This window comes from Oncorhynchus clarkii, chromosome 16 (genome assembly GCF_045791955.1).
Source record: "Oncorhynchus clarkii lewisi isolate Uvic-CL-2024 chromosome 16, UVic_Ocla_1.0, whole genome shotgun sequence".
NCBI classification, from domain to species: domain Eukaryota; kingdom Metazoa; phylum Chordata; class Actinopteri; order Salmoniformes; family Salmonidae; genus Oncorhynchus; species Oncorhynchus clarkii.
The window spans coordinates 58,263,868-58,284,386 of NC_092162.1; the positions used below are offsets into that span (position 1 = coordinate 58,263,868).

The 20,519-nt window shown below is 43.8% G+C and overlaps 2 protein-coding genes across 3 annotated transcripts; one reads left to right on the forward strand and one right to left on the reverse strand.

The window, feature by feature from the left end:
• The first annotated feature begins 973 nt into the window (after positions 1–973).
• Positions 974–16,195, forward strand: LOC139368812 (rabenosyn-5). Of its 2 annotated transcripts, none has more exons than XM_071108186.1 (13): positions 974–1,157; positions 1,824–2,106; positions 2,232–2,366; positions 2,605–2,705; positions 2,825–2,870; positions 3,025–3,186; positions 3,321–3,592; positions 3,664–3,734; positions 3,846–3,932; positions 11,998–12,100; positions 12,307–12,411; positions 12,574–12,837; positions 12,979–16,195. In XM_071108186.1, the coding sequence occupies exons 2-13, from the start codon at positions 1,944–1,946 to the stop codon at positions 13,768–13,770; spliced, it is 2,301 nt and encodes a 766-aa protein (XP_070964287.1). In that variant the 5' UTR covers positions 974–1,157; positions 1,824–1,943; the 3' UTR covers positions 13,771–16,195. The 2 variants fall into 2 exon arrangements, with proteins under 2 accessions (XP_070964287.1, XP_070964288.1); XM_071108187.1 differs by having other exon boundaries at positions 1,010–1,157; positions 3,025–3,147.
• On the reverse strand, positions 16,196–20,421 carry LOC139368813 (mitochondrial ribosomal protein S25). Its single transcript, XM_071108189.1, has 4 exons — positions 20,209–20,421; positions 17,660–17,766; positions 17,368–17,455; positions 16,196–16,609 (listed from the first exon to the last, which is right to left on the reverse strand). The coding sequence occupies exons 1-4, from the start codon at positions 20,340–20,342 to the stop codon at positions 16,420–16,422; spliced, it is 519 nt and encodes a 172-aa protein (XP_070964290.1). The 5' UTR covers positions 20,343–20,421; the 3' UTR covers positions 16,196–16,419.
• Positions 20,422–20,519: the final 98 nt, after the last annotated feature.

A 20,519-nucleotide genomic window follows, 5' to 3' on the forward strand; every position in this document is an offset into this window, starting at 1 on the left:
CTACATGTACAAATTACCTTGACTAATCTGAACCCCCGCACATTGACTCGGTACTGGTATGCCCTGTATATAGCCTCCTTATTGTTATTTTATTGTTTTACATTTTAGTTTTTGTATCCTGTAAATGGGCCTTTATAAATGTGTTGTTGTTCAGTTGTTTGGGACTCAACAGAACACAACTGCTGTTACCAAATAAACAACTCTGTGAATAAACAGCAGGAATTTCTGGACTGAATACACTACTCTCCCTTGGTCAGAGCAGGAGTGAAAATGAAAAGGCAGTGTGTGTGTGTACCATGTTACGATCACTCACCAGTTCTTTGTCTGTGCGGCATTGAAGAAGTCCTGGTCTCAGATGGGGTCTGACAGGTATGACTGCAGAAGGTTGAAGGTTGAGACCTGTGGGCGACTCGTTGGTCATCTTCACCCGATTCTGCAAGAGGGCCATTGGGATCTGACATAGGGAAGAGGGTTACAAATGCACTGTAATGCATGGTGCCTACTCAACACTGGTTCACCAGGCTGGACACAGTTTAGGCCTACTGCACCATGCCTTGTGCGAGAGGTATCTGCTGAGCGACAGTATGGGTGGCAGGTCTCTAGGCTGACGACCTCACATATCTTCTTCAGGCTGGACATTCTCACTTCTCTCTCTTCCCTCCTCTCTTCCAGTCCACCATGAATATCTATCCTCACAACTCAGTGTTTGTGTGTGTGTCCAAGAACATGTGCTTCCTCTGATAAATGTCTCTCTTCCTGTTGTAAGACAGGGCAGTCAGAAGTGAAATCCGGGATCCTTGGGACGTCCATACCCTAAACACTAACCCCTACCTAAACCATTTAAATGTAAACTTCAATGGGTTAGGGACGTCCCGAGGTTCCCGGATAGCACGGTCGCAGACCTAGGGTCAGGGTTCCTTTTGGCTTCAACGTGCTTTTTGTCCATTCTCACTTCCCGTCTCGGCTGTATGCTAATCACATGACGAGACCATTGACCGTACCACAGTACAGTGTGTGACTAGACCGTTTTATTATAGCTCGGTGGACTAGACTGCTAACTTTTCATCCGCGGAGAGAGCGTTGCAGCTGGAGATTAACAACGAGCTGTCAAATATTCATACATAAACTACACCGTTAGCAGACTTACATTGCGATCTGTAAGTAAATACATCTGTTTTGGATTGTTTGTGTCATTGGAAACGGTGTGCGCTTGGTGCTGGCTAAACGTCAGAACCAGAACTATAGCTATCTCGTTAGCCTTTTGCTAACTTAGTCAGCTAGCTGTTTTTTTTCCATGGTTGCTTTATGTGTGTGAATTGTTCAGTAGCCAGCCAGCTGGCTGGTTATATATCTGTCTGTCTGGACTGGCTAGTTCTACTCAAGTGATTTCCCTTCCTACTGACAATGTAAACACAGCCTACTGCTCTCGTTGTTAGCTAGCTAACTTTATTATTTCTAACACGGTATACATTTAGCCATGCATAGGATTTACGTGAGTAGTAAGCGTTCAATGATCAAAGACCGTTATGTCCGTGTCACCTGACTAGTCGTTGCTGGATGATTTTAGGGTTGTCATTCAGTAAACCATGACTTCCATAAACAACGGTCTGGACTTCTTACCTAGGGTGTAATCATTAGTCCAAACAGTGCAACTAAAACGAGAGTTAATATTGGACAAATTCAGGTAGGTCCCTCCCCATTTCGTTCCATTTGCTTCCGTTTAAGAAATGTTTTACAACAGAATCGGCGTAATATGCCCCTGTATGTTATTGTCAGAACCCTTGACCCCCTCTACTGCTTCAAGCTGTCCGTTTCTGCCTCAGGCTTTCTCCTGGTGTATAATGAAGCGGATGAGGGGTGGGCGTCACACCAAGTTGGGCGTGGCATGAGACAGGGACACACCGTGGGTGTCACTGCTACCACCCTGCACCCCCCCCATCAACATGGCCTCCAGCTACCTGCCCCCCTTTGAGGGCACAGGGGAGGTGAAGGAGGGCTTCCTGTGCCCGCTTTGCCTGAAGGACCTGCAGTCATTCTACCAGCTGCAGGAGCATTATGAGGAGGAACACTCTGGGGATGACAGACATGTCAGGGGACAGCTCAAGAGTGAGTCTCTTAATGCTTGTCTTTCCATTTAGGTCAGCTAATAATGACCCAAGAGTGAGTCTCATAGCCGGGTAGCCTTGCCCAGTTCATTGAAGTAATCACTACTGTCATCCTGTTGGCTGCAGGTCTAGTCCAGAAGGCTAAGAAAGCCAAAGACAAGCTGCTGAAGAGGGATGGAGAGGACAAGCCAGAGATGGACAGCTATGAGTCCTTCTACTACGGTGGAGTAGACCCCTACATGTGGGAGCCTCAGGAGCTGGGTGAGACTGGGAGCAGTATGCAGAGGGGAAACTGGGAGAAGAGCAAAGTGGTGGGGTGGTAAAGGGCTTTACATCTGCTGCTCAAACAATCCACAGTTAAGAGATTTATTGGTCTGGTCATTGCATGCTACTGAGTCATCTCACCTGAATTGTAACTAAGAGTGTTGTTTTGTTATGGTCTCTAGTTTTAGAGACTGCTTCCATCCAGTCTGATGGTGTCCCCTCTTCTCCTCCGTAGGAGCCACCAGAAGTCATCTGGACTTCTTCAAGAAGCACAGAGCTGCCAGGATCGACCACTACGTCATCGAGGTCAACAAGCTCATTATCAGGCTGGAGAAAGTGAGCACACAAACAATCACAAGTCGTTTCCCCCTTGGGTTTGACGATGTGGGTTTGACACATACAGTAGCAGTTACACACCCTTTCTGACTCACCATGTATCCTGTCTTGTGTTTCAGCTGACCTCATTTGACAGGATGAACATAGATGCAGGCAAGATTAGAGGTGGGTTGAGAGGGGGCCATATTGCAGTATATTTTGTTTTTTCATTATCACATTATACAGGACCCACATTTGTTCTTATTGAGTACAGCTCCTCCCTGTGTGAATTTGAATGTCATTTTCTGTGTGAATCCTGAAAATCCACTCCTCTCTCCAGTGATTGAGAAGTCTGTTGTGTCGTGGGTGAGTGACTCTGATGTCCCGTTCTGTCCCGACTGCGGGAACAAGTTCAACCTCCGGAACAGACGACACCACTGTCGTCTCTGTGGCTCCATCATGTGTAAGAAGTGCATGGAGTTTGTGCCCCTGCCTTTGGCTTGTGAGTACACTGTATACACACTTACACACATACAGCGATATTACACCCATATTTAACCAGAAAATCAACAGTGACATCAGTGTTTCTCAGAATTAGTTAGTTAGTGACTCACCAACCAGTTTTCTTCTCTCCAGACAAGCTGACCAGTGGGACACGGGAGGCCCTGAGTGTTCCAGGCAGCCCGGGCCAGTCTCAGTCCCCTCCAACAGGGGGTGGTGGGGGCAGCATCAGCGGGATGGGCTCCAGGAGAGGCAGCATCAGCAGCCTGAGCAGTGTCACCTCCATTCTGGAAGAGAAGGACGACGAGAGGATCCGTTGCTGCTGCCACTGCATGGACACCCTGATGAGGAAACAGCAGAAACTGGAGGAGAAGGACCACGTGCCTGACATCGTCAAGCTCTACGAGGTAACACACTGTTGTTCACTGTGTAGTTAGCTTGCTGTCATTCACCATTCATCCTCCTGTTTTCCTTCCAGAGGCTGAGGCTGTGCATGGACAAGGTGGACGAGAGAGCTCCAGAGTACATCAGAATGGCTGAGTCTCTTAAGTAAGACGTAGTCTGTCTGAAATGACACCTCGTTCTCTATATAGTGTGCTACATTTTACGAGAGATGTATGTGGCTGTGGTTCTGTTTGGTCAAACTTTAACTTCTCACAGTGCTGGAGAGACCACCTATAACCTGGACACGGCTGGTGGACTGAGAATGGAAGTCCAGAAATACTACGAACTTATCGATGCACTGAGGTACATACTATATACAGAATGTGTTACGTGTATGTAGGGTTGGCGATATTTGAAGGACACCTCTTCTACGATATGCTACTCTAAATATCACAATATCCTACGCTACCGTTCAAAAGTTTGGGGTCAAAGAAAAGCACATTTTCTGTCCATTAAAATAACATCAAATTGATCAGAAATGCAGTGTAGACATTGATAATGTTGTAAATGACTAAATTGTGTTAGCTGGCTAGCTAACTAGCTAATAAAAGTACTGAGTCAGAGCAAATGTAGCTAGCTAATACAGCCTGATATGAGTGCTGGTGGAGGCTTAAATCAGCATGTTGTTTGTGCAACAGTATCTTCTAAGCCAAAGAGGAATAGGCGAGGCATGAATATGTTGGCTACATGAATAAAGATTTAATGTAGCCAAAGATTATAGGGTCCCCTAGGAAACACTGAACATCACTTTGGTTCCTACCCTGTCACTTTAACTCGTCCATTGCATTTTAATTCGTTGTCATGTCAAACAACACTGTATTCAAAGTGTCCACTATTATTTATATTCTAACTATAGAATTGGAATAAACATTCTATTTCCATGATTCCAAAAGTTAATCAAAGTGTTTTGATCTAAATCGCAATTGCAACATTTGGTTAAAAATAAGGTCTTGTTTTTTTGCCCATATCGTGGCAGTGGAAATGATCTCAAATGAGTGCAGGAAATGTAGAAATTTATGGAAATGCAGGAAATTATTTTAGGTTGAATCAATCAGAATGGAGAAATACCCATTGAAATAATTTAGAATGTATGTGTTGCCAACCTAGGGTCACGCACTGCTCATGAAGCAAATGTAGGGCTTTCATTAATCAAAAACATAAAATACCGTCAACATTTTGAAAAATACCATGAAATGGTATTTTGGCCATATCGCCCAGCCCTATTATAGTCACATTAAATAACCTTAGTATGGGGATAAAATAAGGCTTAGTTCATTAATTTAGACTTCATTTTCAACATATTGATACAGCCTAACTGATAGCAGTTTTGACTTGTAAAGTTCAAATATAGTATAGTCTTGCAGTTCACGATATATCGACAGTCAAATATCATGATATTCGATTTCATCATACACTATATGACCAAAAGTATGTGGACACCTGCTCGTCGAACATCTCATTCCAAAATCATGGGAATTAATATGAAGTTGGTTCCCCCTTTGCTGCTATAATAGCTTCCACTCTTCTAGGATGGCTTTCCGCTAGATGTTGGGACATTGCTGCAGGGACATTCAGCCACGAGCATTAATGAGGTCGGGCACTGATGTTGGGCGATTAAGCCTGGCTCGCAGTCAGCGTTCCAATTCATCCCAAAGATGTTCGATGGGGTTGAGTTCAGGGCTCTGCACAGGCCAGTCACGTTCTTCCACACCGGTCTTGACAAACCATTTCTTCTTTATGCACGGTGGCATTGTTTTGCTGAAACAGGAAATGGTCTTCCTCAACTGTTGCCACAAAGTTGGAAGCACAGAATCGTCTAGGGGTGCCCAACCAGTCGATCACAATCTACTGGTCGATCGCGGCATGCTTGCCAGTCGATTGTGAGATGATTATACATCTACTAAAATCCAGCCACACAAATCAATTCCTATAATCTCTTTCTGTATTTACATTCGACAGTCCTTCATTCATAGCAATGTCTGAAAAGTCACGTGATTTACATAAAATATGACCAGTCCCTGCCCACTTATTGACGTATGCCTAGTTAGCGTGGTCAGATGCCGCCCTCCAACGCCAAGTCGAGGTAACAGTGATGCCAGGCAGGCAGGTAGCTAGCTAGCTAACTTTGTAGTCAGATTCGTTCTTAAATTGTTATTAAGTTGTGTGGTAGACAGCAGCAATAATGAGTGAAGGGAACGATACAAAAAAACAGAAAACGTATAATTTCCACAAGAATGGGAGGATGATTCTTTTTTTCATCATGTCAAACTCAAAATGTGTGTCTCATCTGCCATAATAGCATCGCTATCCCAAATAAAGGTAACATAGAACAACATTTAAAAAGAGATTTCCCAGCAAAGACTGAATTACGAAGAAGAAAGGTACAAGAACTAAAAAAATCAACGGGCAGTGCAGCAGTCAATTTTCACAAGGCCTGTGACCGAAGGGAAGGCGGCAACCATAGCATCTTATCGTGCGAGTCACGTTCTTGCTAAGCATAAAAAGTTGTTCAAAGTTTGGGAGATCAAGGAAGCATTTATTGAGGCTACAAGACTCTGTTTGGGGATTTTAAGAATAAGACTGAATTGATGGCTTCCATCAATGACATTCAGTTGTCTAGAAATACGGTGACAAGATGTGAGGGAATAGCGGAGAATCAACTGAAGAAGGATATTGCCAACTGCGAGTATTATTCCCTCCAGTTTGACGAGTCCACAGATATGGTAGATGTGGCACAGTTATGCATTTTCATCAGAATGTTTTTTGACAACATGAGTACAAAGGAAAAACTACAAACTACTCTCCATTTTGCCACTGAAAGGACATACAAGGGGCAAATATATTTTTCAAGCTTTTATGGAGTTTGCTAACAAATTCCAACTGCCCTTTTGTAAGCTTGTTTCCATTACTACCGATGGGGCACCCGCTATGGTAGGCCGCATTATTGGGTTTGTTGCATTGTGCAAACGGGACGATTGTTTCTCGGACTTTCTTAGTTTTCACTGCGTAGTTCATCAGCAAGCTTTGTGCGGGAAGATGTTAAACATGAAAGAGGTGATGGATGTTGCGATTGTGTGTTCTATTCGAGGAAGAACCCTATGGCGGAGGTTATTTCACGCTCACTTAGAAAAGACCGAAGCGGAGCACACAGAACTGCTGCTGCTCACGGATGTGCCGTGGCTGAGCCGAGGTACATTTTTAGGGAGATTCAGTGAGTTGTTGCCTGAAATCAAGGAGTTTCTCAAGGTCTCCAAACATGCAGAATATGCACAGCTAGAGGACACACAGTGCCTCCTGGATTTAGCTTTTCTCACTGACCTAACTTGCGTGCTTAATGAACTGAATGTAGAGCTGCAAGGAGAAGGCAAACATGCAATCAACATGACCAGCTCTGTGAACACTTTTAAATGCAAACTACAACTGCTCACAAGAAAGCTGCAACGTAAGGACCTGCACTTCTTTCAACACATGCATTCAGAACTTGAATGTCAGGGCAAGGATACAGCACAGTTTGACAGTGCACGTTACGTGGAGCAAGTCCAGAGCATCTTATCTGAGTTTGATAGGCGTTTCACTGATTTGCATCACTTGAGCCTATTGCTACTTATAAACTCAGCAAAAAAAAAGAAATGTCTCTTTTTCAGGACCCTGCCTTTCTTATATAATTCGTAGATCTTCATTGTAAAGGGTTTAAACACTGTTTCCCATGCTTGTTCAATGAACCATAAACAATTAATTAACATGCACCTGTGGAACGGCCATTAGACACTAACAGCTTACAGACGGTAGGCAATTAAGGTCACAGATATGAAAACTTAGGACACTAAAGAGACCTTTCTACCGACTCTAGAAAAACACCAAATGAAAGATGCCCAGGCTCACAGCTCATCTGAACGTGCCTTAGGCATGCTGCAAGGAGACGCATAAGACAGGACGGACAGCTGATCGTCCTCTCAGTGGCAGACCATGTGTAACAACACCTGCACAGGACCGGTACATCCGAACATCACACCTGCGGGACAGGTACAGGATGGCAACAACAACTGGACGAGTTACACCTGGAATGCACAATCCCTCCATCAGTGCTCAGACTGTCCGCAATAGGCTGAGATATGAGATAGGCAGGTCCTCACCAGACAACACTGGCAACAACATCGCCTATGGGCACAAACCCACCGTCGCTGGACCAGACAGGACTGGCAAAAAGTGCTCTTCACTGACGAGTCGCGGTTTTGTTTCACAAGGGGTGATGGTTGGATTCGCGTTTATTGTCAAAGGAATGAGCGTCACACTGAGGCCTGTACTCTGGAGGGGGATCGATTTGGAGGTGGAGGGTCCGTCATGGTCTGGGGTGGTGTGTCACAGCTTCATCGGACTGAGCTTGTTGTCATTGCAGGCAATCTCAACGCTGTGCGTTACAGGGAAGACATCCTCCCTCATGTGGTACCCTTCCTGCAGGCTCATCCTGACATGACCCTCCGACATGACAATGCCACCAGCCATACTACTTGTTTTGTGTGTGATTTCCTGTAAGACAGGAATGTCAGTGTTCTGCCATGGCCTGCGAAGAGCCCGGATCTCAATCCCATTGAGCATGTCTGGGACCTGTTGGATCGGAGGGTGAGGGCTCAGGCCATTCTCCCCAGAAATGTCCGGGAACTTCCAGGTGCCTCGGGGGAAGAGTGGGGTAACATCTCACAGCAAGAACGGGCAAATCTGGTGCAGTCCATGAGTAGGAGATGCACTACAGTACTTAATGCAGCTGGTGGCCACCCCCCCCTTGTTCAGGGACACATTATTCCATTTCTGTTTGTCACATACCTGGAACTTGTTCTGTTTGTCTCAGTTGTTGAATTGTATTTTTACACATTTACACATGTTAAGGTTGCTGAAAAGTTTGTGCTTTTCGTTTGGCATAGACGTAAATGTAGAAGTCATTGCCTCTAAAATGGGATCACTTTTTCAGTTGGACACAACTATAGCAGAAACTGAAATTCTCACCCTTCAAAATGACATTCAGCTGAAATCCAGGGCAACCACTGAGATGAAGGAAGAGTTCTGGAAGCTACTGCTAGAGGAAAAGTATCCCAAATACGACATGCTTTCAATTTATCAGACCTTTTTGGATCAACCTACTTCTGTGAGTCTGCATTTTCTCACATGAAGATAATTAAGTCCAAGTACAGATCTACTATGACGGATGACCACCTTGTGGCCTGCATGAGACTTGCAACACGCTGCTGCAGCCCTGACTATAAAAAACGACTTGCCTCCACCAATGCCAAAAGTCACACTAAGGTAGGAAATTAAATGAGTTGCACTGATTTATGTAACACATGTTATTGGTCCACATTATATTTGGGTATCAAATAGGTATCATAGCAACAGGTTCATACTCAGTGGTGTGTTGCGTTTCATACATTTTGTTGGTTGGTATAGAGACTGGTAGATCTCATCAGGCTGGCAAATGAAAAAGTAGATCTCACGTCAAAGAAGGTTGGGCACACCTGGTCTAGAATGCTGTAGCGTTAAGATTTCCCTTCACTGGAACTAAGGGGCCTGGCCCGAACTAAGAACAACAGCCTCAGACTATTTCCTTCTCCACTAAACTTTACAGCTGGCACTGCATTGGGGCAGACTGTCAGATGGTGAAGCGTGATACATTTCTCCAAAGAACATGTTTTCACTGCTCCAGGGTCCAATGGCGGCAATCTTTACACCACTCCAGCCTACGCTTGGCATTGTGCATGGTGATCTTAGGCACTTGGTGGTCCCGTTCTGTGAGCTGTTGTTGCTCCTAGACATTCCCACTTCACAATAACAGCACTTACAGTTGACCAGGGCAGAAATTTGACAAACTGACTTGAAAGTCACTGAACTCTTCAGTAAGGCCATTCTACTGCCAATGTCATTCTACTGTTTGTCTATGGAGATTGCATGGCGGTGTGCTTGATTTTATACACCTGTCAGTAGGGTTGCACATTTTGGGGAATATTCAGAGGTGAAAACTTTCCGTGGGAATATATGGGAATTAACGGAAATATATGCAAATGGTTATTAATACCATTTAAATGTAGATGCTTTTTTGCATTGGGTAGATTTACCATATCATATGGAGACAGAAACATAAACCCTATACCATATCATAAGTAGACATAATTGCAAATTATTAAATCCTTCCAATAGAAAAAAAAAAGCCTAATTTGCCCGGATGGCCAACAATTTTTCAACCTTTGTATTGGTCAGCCTGTTGTGTGTGTGTGTTCCCAAACAAGGACCAATTGCGCTGAGGTGGCTGATGTTAGTGGCTGATGAGATATGTTGGCACGACTGCCATATTGCAGCTCCATCCCAAAGCCCTTGCTTGGAAGACTGCCAAGAACCTTGCCCTCATCCAGGCCAAGGTGGCGAGACACAGTAGTGATGACACCATAGGCCTTGTTGATCTCTGCACCATACTTAGGGTCCAACATTTACGCTGCGGCGTGTATGGGATTCAGGCAGAAGTCTTCACGCTTTTTGATGTATTTCAGAACTGCAGTTTCCTCTGTTAGAACAACAGTGAAGTGGGCAGGGCAGTACAGATTTCTTCTCTTACATCTGCAAGCAGAGTCTGAACATCAGACAGGATGGCATTGTCTCCCTCAATCCGTGCAATGGCTACTGCTATAGGTTTCAGGCTGCTTACCACTCTCTCCCAAAATACATAATCCAGGAGGATCCTCTTGATGGGGCTGTCCATATAGGCATACTGTGATATGGCCATTTCTTGGAGAGAGTCCTTCCCCTCCAGGAGACTGTCAAACATGATGACAACAACACCCCAATGGGTTTTGCTGGGCAGCTTCAATGTGGTGCTCTTATTCTTCTCACTTTGCTTGGTGAGGTAGATTGCTACTATAACTTGATGACCCTTCACATACCTAACCATTTCCTTGGCTCTCTTGTAGAGTGTAGTGTATCCATTGTTTTCAGTGCCATGATGTCCTTGAGGAGCAGATTCAGTGCATGAGCAGCACAGTCAATGGGTGTGATGTGAGGGTAGGACTCCTCCACTTTAGACCAAGCAGCTTTCATGTTCGCAGCATTGTCTGTCACCAGTGCAAATACCTTCTGTGGTCCAAGGTCATTGATGGCTGCCTTCAGCTCATCTGCAATGTAGAGGCCGGTGTGTCTGTTGTCCCTTGTGTCTGTGCTCTTGTAGAATACTGTTTGAGGGGTGGAGATGATGTAGTTAATTATTCCTTGCCCACGAACATTCGACCACCCATCAGATGATTGCAATAAAGTCTGCTTTCTCTATGATTTGCTTGATCTTCACTTGAACTCAGTTGAATTCTGCATCCAGCAAATGAGTAGATAAAGCATGTCTGGTTGGAGGGGTGTATGCTGGGGGAAGAACATTCAGAAATCTCTTCCAATACACATTGCCTGTGAGCATCTGAGGTGAACCAGTTGCATACACAGCTCGAGCAAGACGTTCATCAGCATTTCTCTCACTACGTTCCTCTATTGAGGATTCCAGGAAGACCATGAGCTGTTGCTATCGATAAGGTGTCTGATTCATCATTTTCACCTCGAATAGAACTAGAGGGACTTTTGTCAGAGGTTGCTTGTTGTGAGCACTGAGGGAACTTTATGCACTTGGCCAGATGACTGCATTTTTGTTGCATTCTTCACATATGATTTGCCACAGTATTTACAAAAGTACACTTTTCCTTGTACATTAGCTGCAGTGAAATGTCTCCACACATCAGATAGTGCCCATGGCATTTTCCTAAAAAAGGAGTAAAAAAACTAATATAATTCCATGTACAAATAAATAGTTAAGCAGTTAGATTAAACAACTCCTTTTGTAAGATAAATGTTTTAAAATGAAACATGTATGGAAACAGGTGAATTAACACTCCTTAGTTAGCAGGCTCAAGAAAGCTAAAATCCACATGGCAGCAAAAACTAACTAGCAGAAATTGTTAACAAGTTAGAAAGGAGTTAAAAACACTTTGCTGTAGGCTACTATTTACTAGTTAACAAAAAATATGTCATATAAAATATATTCACCCCTGCCAGTATTGTAATCAAAACATACCAGAAAGCATGTAGTCCTTGACTCAGTGTAGTAGTGTGGGCCCAATAGCATCTCATTAGTGTGCAAGAGCTTGAGAATCAGCTGTACATGTGATGGAAGAGTGCACTGCACATGTGATGGAAGAATGCACTGTGCATGTAGAGGATTGCAATTCCATTGAATTGGGGATAGTTCAACCAAAATATGCCACAAGACCTAGAATTGCCTTATGTGTAGTTTGAATAAAAGTGTCTGCTAAATAACCATATTCTTGTAACATTATCTATGTATTTCTGTCAGTAAGAGGATCTTAACACTGGGAATGAAAGAGGAGCCACAGCCCCATCCAAAGAATCTCCAGCTGCAGAGGATGGTCAGATACACAGCCACACTGTTCGTCCAGGTGAGACAGAGGGTACACTACTGTACATAAAGAGCAGTTATGGATAAGCTGAATGGTGTGGTGAAGAGTGAATGATTAGTCACTTTCCCCAGAATAATAGCTCAATACAAAACACATTCAAACACCTCCCTCTCTTTCTCAACCCTTTTCTCTCTCTTTCTCTGTTTCTCTCCATCTCTCTCTCCCTATCCCGCCCCCTCCTGCAGGAGAAGTTACTGGGTCTGATGTCTCTGCCCACTAAGGACAAGTATGAGGAGCTGAAGATGAAGCGGAAGCAGGAGCAGGAGAAGAGGCTCGCCCAGGAAAGACTGGTGAGGAGGCTGCTTATTGTTTAAACTAAAGACCCAATAATGATACTCCAAAAAGGATCTGATATGTCTGATACCAGGAAAGCTAAAAGCAACTGCTTTTATAAGTAGTGTATTATATAGTAAAGCTGTCTCTAAAAGCGTACCTTCCTATCTTCTTGCCAGGCTGCCCAGAAGAGAAGGCAGGACTCTGAGAAGAACCGCCCAGCCTCTAGCACCAACGGGGAGCCTCCCCAGGCCCCCAGAGTACTCCGCATGACCAAAGCTGGAGGCTGGCTGCCCTCCTCAGACACCCTCCACACCCACGGGGAGCTGGAAGACCCCATGCTGCAGCAGATAGAGAATATCCGGTCGTTCCTGCGGCAGGCCAAGGCCGCCCATAGACATGACGAGGTGGCCATGCTGGAGGAGAACCTCAGGCAGCTTCAGGTGGGGAAACCTACATAATGTTACAAAATGTAGCTGCGATATGTACTGCGATTACAATGCAATGGACCGTAACAGGGCTCTGGCCAGATAGTGCACTGTGTAGGGACTAGGGTGTGATTTGTTGAACTGTGTGTTCTCCAGGATGAGTACGACCAGCAGCAGACCCACCTGGCCATCACTCTGTCCCAGAGACTGGCCCAGGAGGAGCTGCAGCACCTGGAGGACAGGGAGAGGGGGAAGATGAAGCACAGGGCTCAGAGCCAAGCCCCAGGATCCACTCAGGCCACATACACCTGGCAGGGCTCACTGAACCTAACTGATACAGGAAGCCTCCATAGGGACGGGGAGGAAGAGTTGACCCCTAAAGCAGAGAGGAGCCCCCCGTCCATGAGGGCCTTCCCTGCCCTGACGGACCAGGATGAGGAGTCGCCCCAGTGGCTGGGGGGAGATGTAGAGGGACAGAACAGCGCCTCCTTCAACCCCTTTGAGGAAGACTCCACCACGGTGGAGGAGGATCCGTCCAACCCGTTCTCCGAGGAGATCCAGAAGGAGCACAATGAGGTAGCTAACGGGAAGAAGGAGTACAACCCGTTTGAGGAGGAAGAGGAGGGCGGGGTGCAAGGGCAGGCTGATGGCGTCACAGGCAACCCTTTCGAAGAGGAGGAGGAGAACGATGAAGGTAACCCTTTTAAAGAGGCTTCTGGGATTACCCCGCCGGGAGCCTCGACCAATCCCTTTGAAGAGGAGGGTGAGGCAGCAATGCCAGACGTTGACCTGATCGAGGAGGAGTTGCTGCTGCAGCAGATCGATAACATTCGGGCGTACATCTTCGACGCCAAGCTCAACGGGAGGCTGGATGAGGTGGAGCTGCTGTCAGAGAACCTGAGAGAGCTGCAGCGCACCCTGCAGGAACAGAAGCTTAAGACACACTGACAGAGACACTACCTCCGTCTCTACTTTTCTCATCCTCCATGCCATCACCTGATTCTTACAACAGGGCTGCCCACCCAGGGTGCCCACCTAGAAGCTAATCCGGAGACTCTACAGTAGTTCCCTTTAAAGCTGGGATCCGCAAAAGGCGAAACATCACCACTGGTCGCCCCAGGTGCATTTGTTATTGTTTTTCAAACGGAGGAGATGAGCATCCAGTATCATGATAAAAACAGTTTGTAGTACATACTCTGCTGTTATATCCAGAGGAGGCTGGTGGGGGAAGCTATTGTAATGGCCGGAATGGAATGATTGGAACGGAGTCAAACGTGGTTTCCATATGTTCTGTGTTTGATAACATTCAATTTCAGCAATTACAATGAGCCCATCCTTCTATAGCTCCTCCCACCAGCCTCCACTGGTTCTATCTCATGTGCGATGATGTCCGATGAAAAAACTTTGTTTGAAGTAACGTCTTTTGTTGTTGTAATATCGCAAACAGACATGGCAGTTTCACCGCTAATGATTCCAGCTTTAAATGGCCAATGAGCTCATTGATTCTGGGTTGGTTAAGGTCAGTGTTAGGTGGGTTAAAACATTTGTGAAGGAACCACCCACCCCCCATTCCCCTTGAGTATTAGCCCTCTAGACCAAGGGCCGCATCTCAATAGTCTATACTCCCTCTCCTTGTCCCTTTCCTTCATCTGTATTGATGTGAATGAACTGCACAGGTGACAGCACCTAGCATTATTTCTTTGCCGATCCTGATCATCCTGCCATGTAAGTGCAGGGTCAATGAGAGGAGACAAGGAGAGAAAGCAAAACTATTCCATTGAGACCCTGCTCAGGGTTATGCAGCCTAGCACTAAAAGGAGATGCATTTACATTCATTTCTTCACTCTTGTACATACTAATAACACTCACACTCTATGAAGGCCTCATTTAGGAGCCCTGTTGTTTTTGTAATTCTATCTGTATGGTAAGAAGAAGCACAAGGGCAGAGTAAGTCATCACTTCCAGACAGTTGTGCACAGTCAGCCACAGGAGGTAGGATCCAAGGGGTCATATTTGGGCAACAGAGGCCTGACATCGTCTGTAGTCCTGCTATTCAATACCGATACCTTATGTAGAACCAGGGTTGCCTTGAAGGTCGCAAAGTTTTTGGAAATGTTATGGTCTTCTTGAACGAAAACGTTCACTCTGAACTGACAGCTGTCGTCGGCACCTGAATACTAAGCATTACTAACTTGTTACTGCTACATTTTGTCTGTCAGATCTTTACATGCATGTTTGAGATTGTATGGGAGTGGAACCCCATTGCCGTTAAGACATCTTTTCTCTGTCATCCCTGGGGGTCCAGTGACCGCTAGAAAGAGAATGTTGAACAAAACATTAAGCCATGGTGAGCGATACCAAGAAAAAAACTGTTTTAAAATCCTGCTTTGCTTTCAGGGACTCCTTCTGTTAGCTGGTTATGTCTATTGAATGACTAAGTTGAAGCGCAGGATAGATTCATTTTTTTTGAGTGTGCATGATATCACTGAGACGCTTCTGCAGTGGTCCAAAGTAGGCTAGTCTTTCAATTATGATTTTGTCCTAGTCTCTCTCCCTGCACTGTGTTCTCCTCCCAACACAGTGGAGACAAATCCTAACCCTGTGTTTTCTCTTTTAGTGCACCAATGATGGCAGGGTCAGAATCTGTCCTGCTCTGAACTTACTTTCTCATATGCCAACTTAACTACAGTGTGTATTTATGCAACTGGTTCAAGCAAGTCTCTTAACTGCACTTACCAATTAACACACACCGTTGTTGCACTGGAGATGTTTAGGTCTGAGGCACAGGATAATAGGTTACTTTACCCAGAATGCTCCATCTGTCACAGCATCAGCCTTCTACTCTGTATTCATAAGGTCTTGGCAAAACTTACATCTAGTTTCCCTCTTTGGATTCTTGATTTCTCATTGGTAATGAAAAAACACTAAACCGATTCAATGCTACCTAGTATTATCACATACTGTGGCAAACTGTTTCCTGTTGTACTTTGTATCCAAGTACTAATTTCCTTGCCTTAAAGTATACAACAGTACTTGATATTAAGTTGAACTAAAGCAGTATTGTTCGCTGTAGTCTCATGCACACTCAACTGTGTTGTAGCTAAACAGAACTTTTTGAAACAAGCATAATTTATTTGTGGCAAATATTAATGAACTGTTGAGCTTTTTCATAATGTTGCCTGTTTACCTTTGTCACTGGCTCTGTTTACACAGGCAGCTCAATTCAGATTCCCCCCCACTAATTGGTCTTTTGACAAATCACATCAGATCTTTTCAGAGCTGATTGACAAAAGACCAATTATTGAAACATCAGAATTGGGCTGTGTTGAGGCTCCATCACTCAACACTAATTAAAGACATGACCTATGAAAAATTGGAAGGGTGGCATTTTCATTTATTGACATTACAGGATGCGAGTGTGTGTTGCAAATATTATGCATCAACTCCACACATACACACTTGATTTAATTCATCAGTCTCAATTATCCTTATTTACAACCACTGACATAAAATCTAAATATTTCCTTTAATGTACAAAAACAAATCCACAGTATTTCCAGTGAAACATATTTGACATAGTAGTATTGCTGTCCAGTCTCAGTCCTGTGCGGCTGCCATCTGTGCACGGTATTTCCCAGTCATCTCCTTGGGCAGCGGCGTGGTGCCCGGGCAGGGAACCTGGCCCTCCACCTCACAGATACACTCCTTCAGACAGTACTTCTTGGGCCCAAAGTTGGCTGGGTTAGCAGCCTCCATCCTGGCTAAAGCCTCAGCCTGCAGGACCTCACTGTAAAGGGAGAGAATAGACAATGATGAGAAGACAAATTAACCAGTAATATTGTATTATACACTTAGACAAGAGTAACACCTAACCATAAAGGGCTAGTGCATTCAAAAATGTGAGTTTCCTGTGTTGTGTATATTTCCACACCGAGTTTGGAATAATTCTGTGAAATTGTGAAAACGATAATGCCCTTTTAGTGTAAGAGCTGTTTGACAAGACTGCCTGAAATTTCAGCCTGTTTTGGTGGGAGAGTTTCAAACCTCTAAGGTACTTTAATTGTTACCCAGCAATGATTTGATAACGAGATATTGGACCTTAACATTCCTCTTGACATTAGGCTACTGTCAGCGACATTAACTCGTGGCTTATTTACTGGCATCTAGCCTGAAGACTAGTCTGTTTATGCTTTAGCTTAGCCAAATCATTTGTGGTTGTCATGCCAAACAGACTGCTGCAACCCAGGAAGGCCTACACATCTACACTTCTGGGATGTATTCATTAGTCAGATTCTGTTGCAAAATGATTTGCATATGAAAAACAAGAGTTTCTATTGGACAGATGCAGGTAGGTCCCACCCCTTTTCGTTCTGTTCGCTTCCATTTGGTTCCTAGAGTAAACAGTTTGTTGCAAAACGTTTTGTGACAGAACAAACGTTTTGCAAAGGAATTTGACTAATGAATACATCCCTGTTATAGAACCAAATCAAGCAGTGGGCTGTGATGAGAATGGGTATCGGAGATTATGGTACTATCAGTACTTACTCGGTCTTGCCAAGAATAGTCTTGACATGTTGGGTGATTTGTTTATGGTCCTTCCCCTCCACATCCACCAACACCTGCTCTCCATCATCTACATGGAAGAGATCCTATTAATTTACAAATTATTTTCTAATTCTAAGGATATACCATGTCAGACTTTAAACAAAACATGCCTAATAGACTTGATAAAATCACAACCACAGACTTTATGCAGTAATGACAGATGCACAAACATGTAAAATAGAGGCATAGTTAAAGGTTCTATCAATCATAGTAAGTACAGAATTGGACTCACCTAGGTAGAACTTTAGGAATGGCGATGGTGTCATGTTCTTAAACATCATAATTTGAACCCAAGGATTTTTGTACTGAATTTGTGGAACATTGAAGAACACAAATTTTCTGCAGAAAAAGAGAAAAGATGCATGGCCAACCAGGCTGTACCAACACACTCATAGATCCTGACCACTGGGTTATAGCTCTGATCCAGGGCATTACGTGCGTCTTGCTAATGCTGAACAACTCGTTGTCGCATGATGGACAGTTTGTACTTTCAGGACAACTGGGAATTCGAAAAGAAACGAGGTCAAGTCATTGACAGCAGTGATCTTCAGGTCGGAATATGGAGTGAGATACATGCCAAAATGTTGAACGTACGTATCATTAGGATCGTAAGAAAATCCATATGTAAATTGTTAGGATCATAGGAAAAGCCATGCATAAAATCTGTGAACATTCAAACGCCATGTTACGATTACGGCCTAACTTGAACAAATCTTGTGCAGCAATTCTGAAGTACAATAATGACTTAAGGTTTTGTCAGTTTCATGTCACCAACAAAAAAACAACATACACCAAATGGCCTGTGAGGAGTGCTACGCGAACAAGCATAACACAGTATGTGTTAACCCGTAGTAACCAGTAGTATCTACCAGGAATAATTCATCATAACCAGTAGTATCTACCAGGAATAATGAAACAGAATAATAATGGCTGTTTTGTGAATCTATTAATTATGTATGAACTCTGAACTCTCAAAATATTTTTTTGAATCACTCAAACTCTTGCCAAAGCATATTCTGTAGGAGGGGTTAATATGATTTATATGAATCGGGTCATGAACCTATGGACTTTGAAATTAACAAAGGGAGAGGTAGGCAAAGCTTGCCATAAGCTTATTCCCACACTTTACAATAACTCTGTTGCAGTGGTCTTAGGTAGTCTCTGTATAGGCTATTCCCTCCATCCCGACACTGCTGCCCAGTTGAAGCGCTTGTGATCTCCATGCGCCTTCAGAAAAGCACCCCTCACCCTCAGAAAATGCCGTTCTGGAGGCCTATTTGACTACTAGCCAAAAAAAGTGTAGAGCATGCATGACGCGTTCAAAGCATCATTCCAACATTTAATTAATCTTCATTCAGTTCAGTGTCAGTGTCATCCATTTAGTCATTTGTGAATTGCGATAGGAACTAAATCAAAGAGAATAGAACAGTTTTATCCATTTGTTTATTGAAATCCATGTGAGTATTCAAAATTAGCTAAATTCCCAAGTTTGTTATCCTGCCACTTTAATAATTCAATGTTTAATTTAGGCCTATCCAAAAAAGTATGATCACCTCTCACCTCTGATGCACATTCAGATGTCATAAATCAGCACTGCAGAGCTCTCCCTGTACTATGCCGTGCCTTGATTGTATTACTGTTGAAAGACATTCAAAGACTCAATCACGGACACACTTACTGACAGTTGTGGCTGCTTTGCGTGATGTATTGTCTCTGTGCTGTTGTCTGTGCCCAACAATGTTTGTACCATGTTTTGTGCTGCTACCATGTTGTCATATTGTGCTGCTACCATGCTGTGTTGCTGCCTTGCTATGTTGTTGTCTTAAGTCTCTCTTTATGTAGTGTTGTCTCTTGTCGTGATGTGTGTTTTGTCCTATATTTATAGGTTATTTATTTATAATTTTGAAATCCCAGCCCCTGTCCCCGCAGGTCTTTTGGTATGCCACCATTGTAAATAAGAATTTGTTCTTAACTGACTTGCCTAGTTAAATAAAGGTTAAATAAAAATGTAAATAAATTCCCAGAATCAAGCAGGAATAAACAGTAAATCCGGTAGCATCCAACCAGGTTTTCTGCAACCTTACTAGTAGCTGTGACTAGTAGCCCTAACTATTATGTCGCTGTGACTAGTAAGAAAGAGAGCAACAACCATGCCAATGTTTACACCCTCAGCCCAGCGTTAAGCCAGCTTCAACTTCAGACTCCTTAACTCCAATAACTTTAGAGCTACGGTATAATTACTGTCCCCTACAGTGAAGGGAGAGAGAAACAGAGGGAGAGGATTTAAATTCAGTAACTTTAAAGTTTATTCTACGGTTTGAATCACCTCACTTCTTTATACAAATATTGAGACTGATAATACAGGGACTAGTATGAGTATCGGGGGAGGAGAGCTTTGAACTTGAAATTATCCCATCTAGGAGTCATAACACAGATCTAATTGAACGTTTACGTTTCACGCTTTTTTTTAACGATAAGTAAATGTAACCTTTTGGCAACTCTCGTTCCATATCAGAAAGACGGAGTTCTAGAAAGATGCCCGAGTTTTCGACTTGGAATTCAGAGTCGGGTGACCATTTTAAACGATTTTCCCAGTCTGAGCTCGTTTTTGCCCCCCGAGTTCCCAGTTGTCTTGGACGCACTGTTAACTCGGCAACTACTGGTTCAATTTCTATTGCATATCTGTACAATTATAACAATGAAACAGAAATATCATTGCTCTTTGCATTGAAAGACTTATCCAAAAACTGCTAGGTTAACTAGCTAGTATAACAAACTGACCTTGCTCCGTCGCTGAGCTGTCCATGTGTGTTGTAATTTACTGTCACAATCTTTACTCTGTTTTTCAATACAACTTCTCCCTTCTGGAGATACTCCAGCGTTCGTCTAATGGGGAATATTCCTTTCATAGGCATTTTTAGTCTTTATTTCCACGTTATAATTTGGAATTGAAAAGGACGCACAACACTCCAGTTGGGCGCTCTTTGATGACGTAAACTATATGCGTAAAGTTTAAGGTCCTTTACTAGTTACCACAGCCACAAAGACATAAACCCTGCCTATTTCTAAACTTTGATTTTAAACCTAACCTT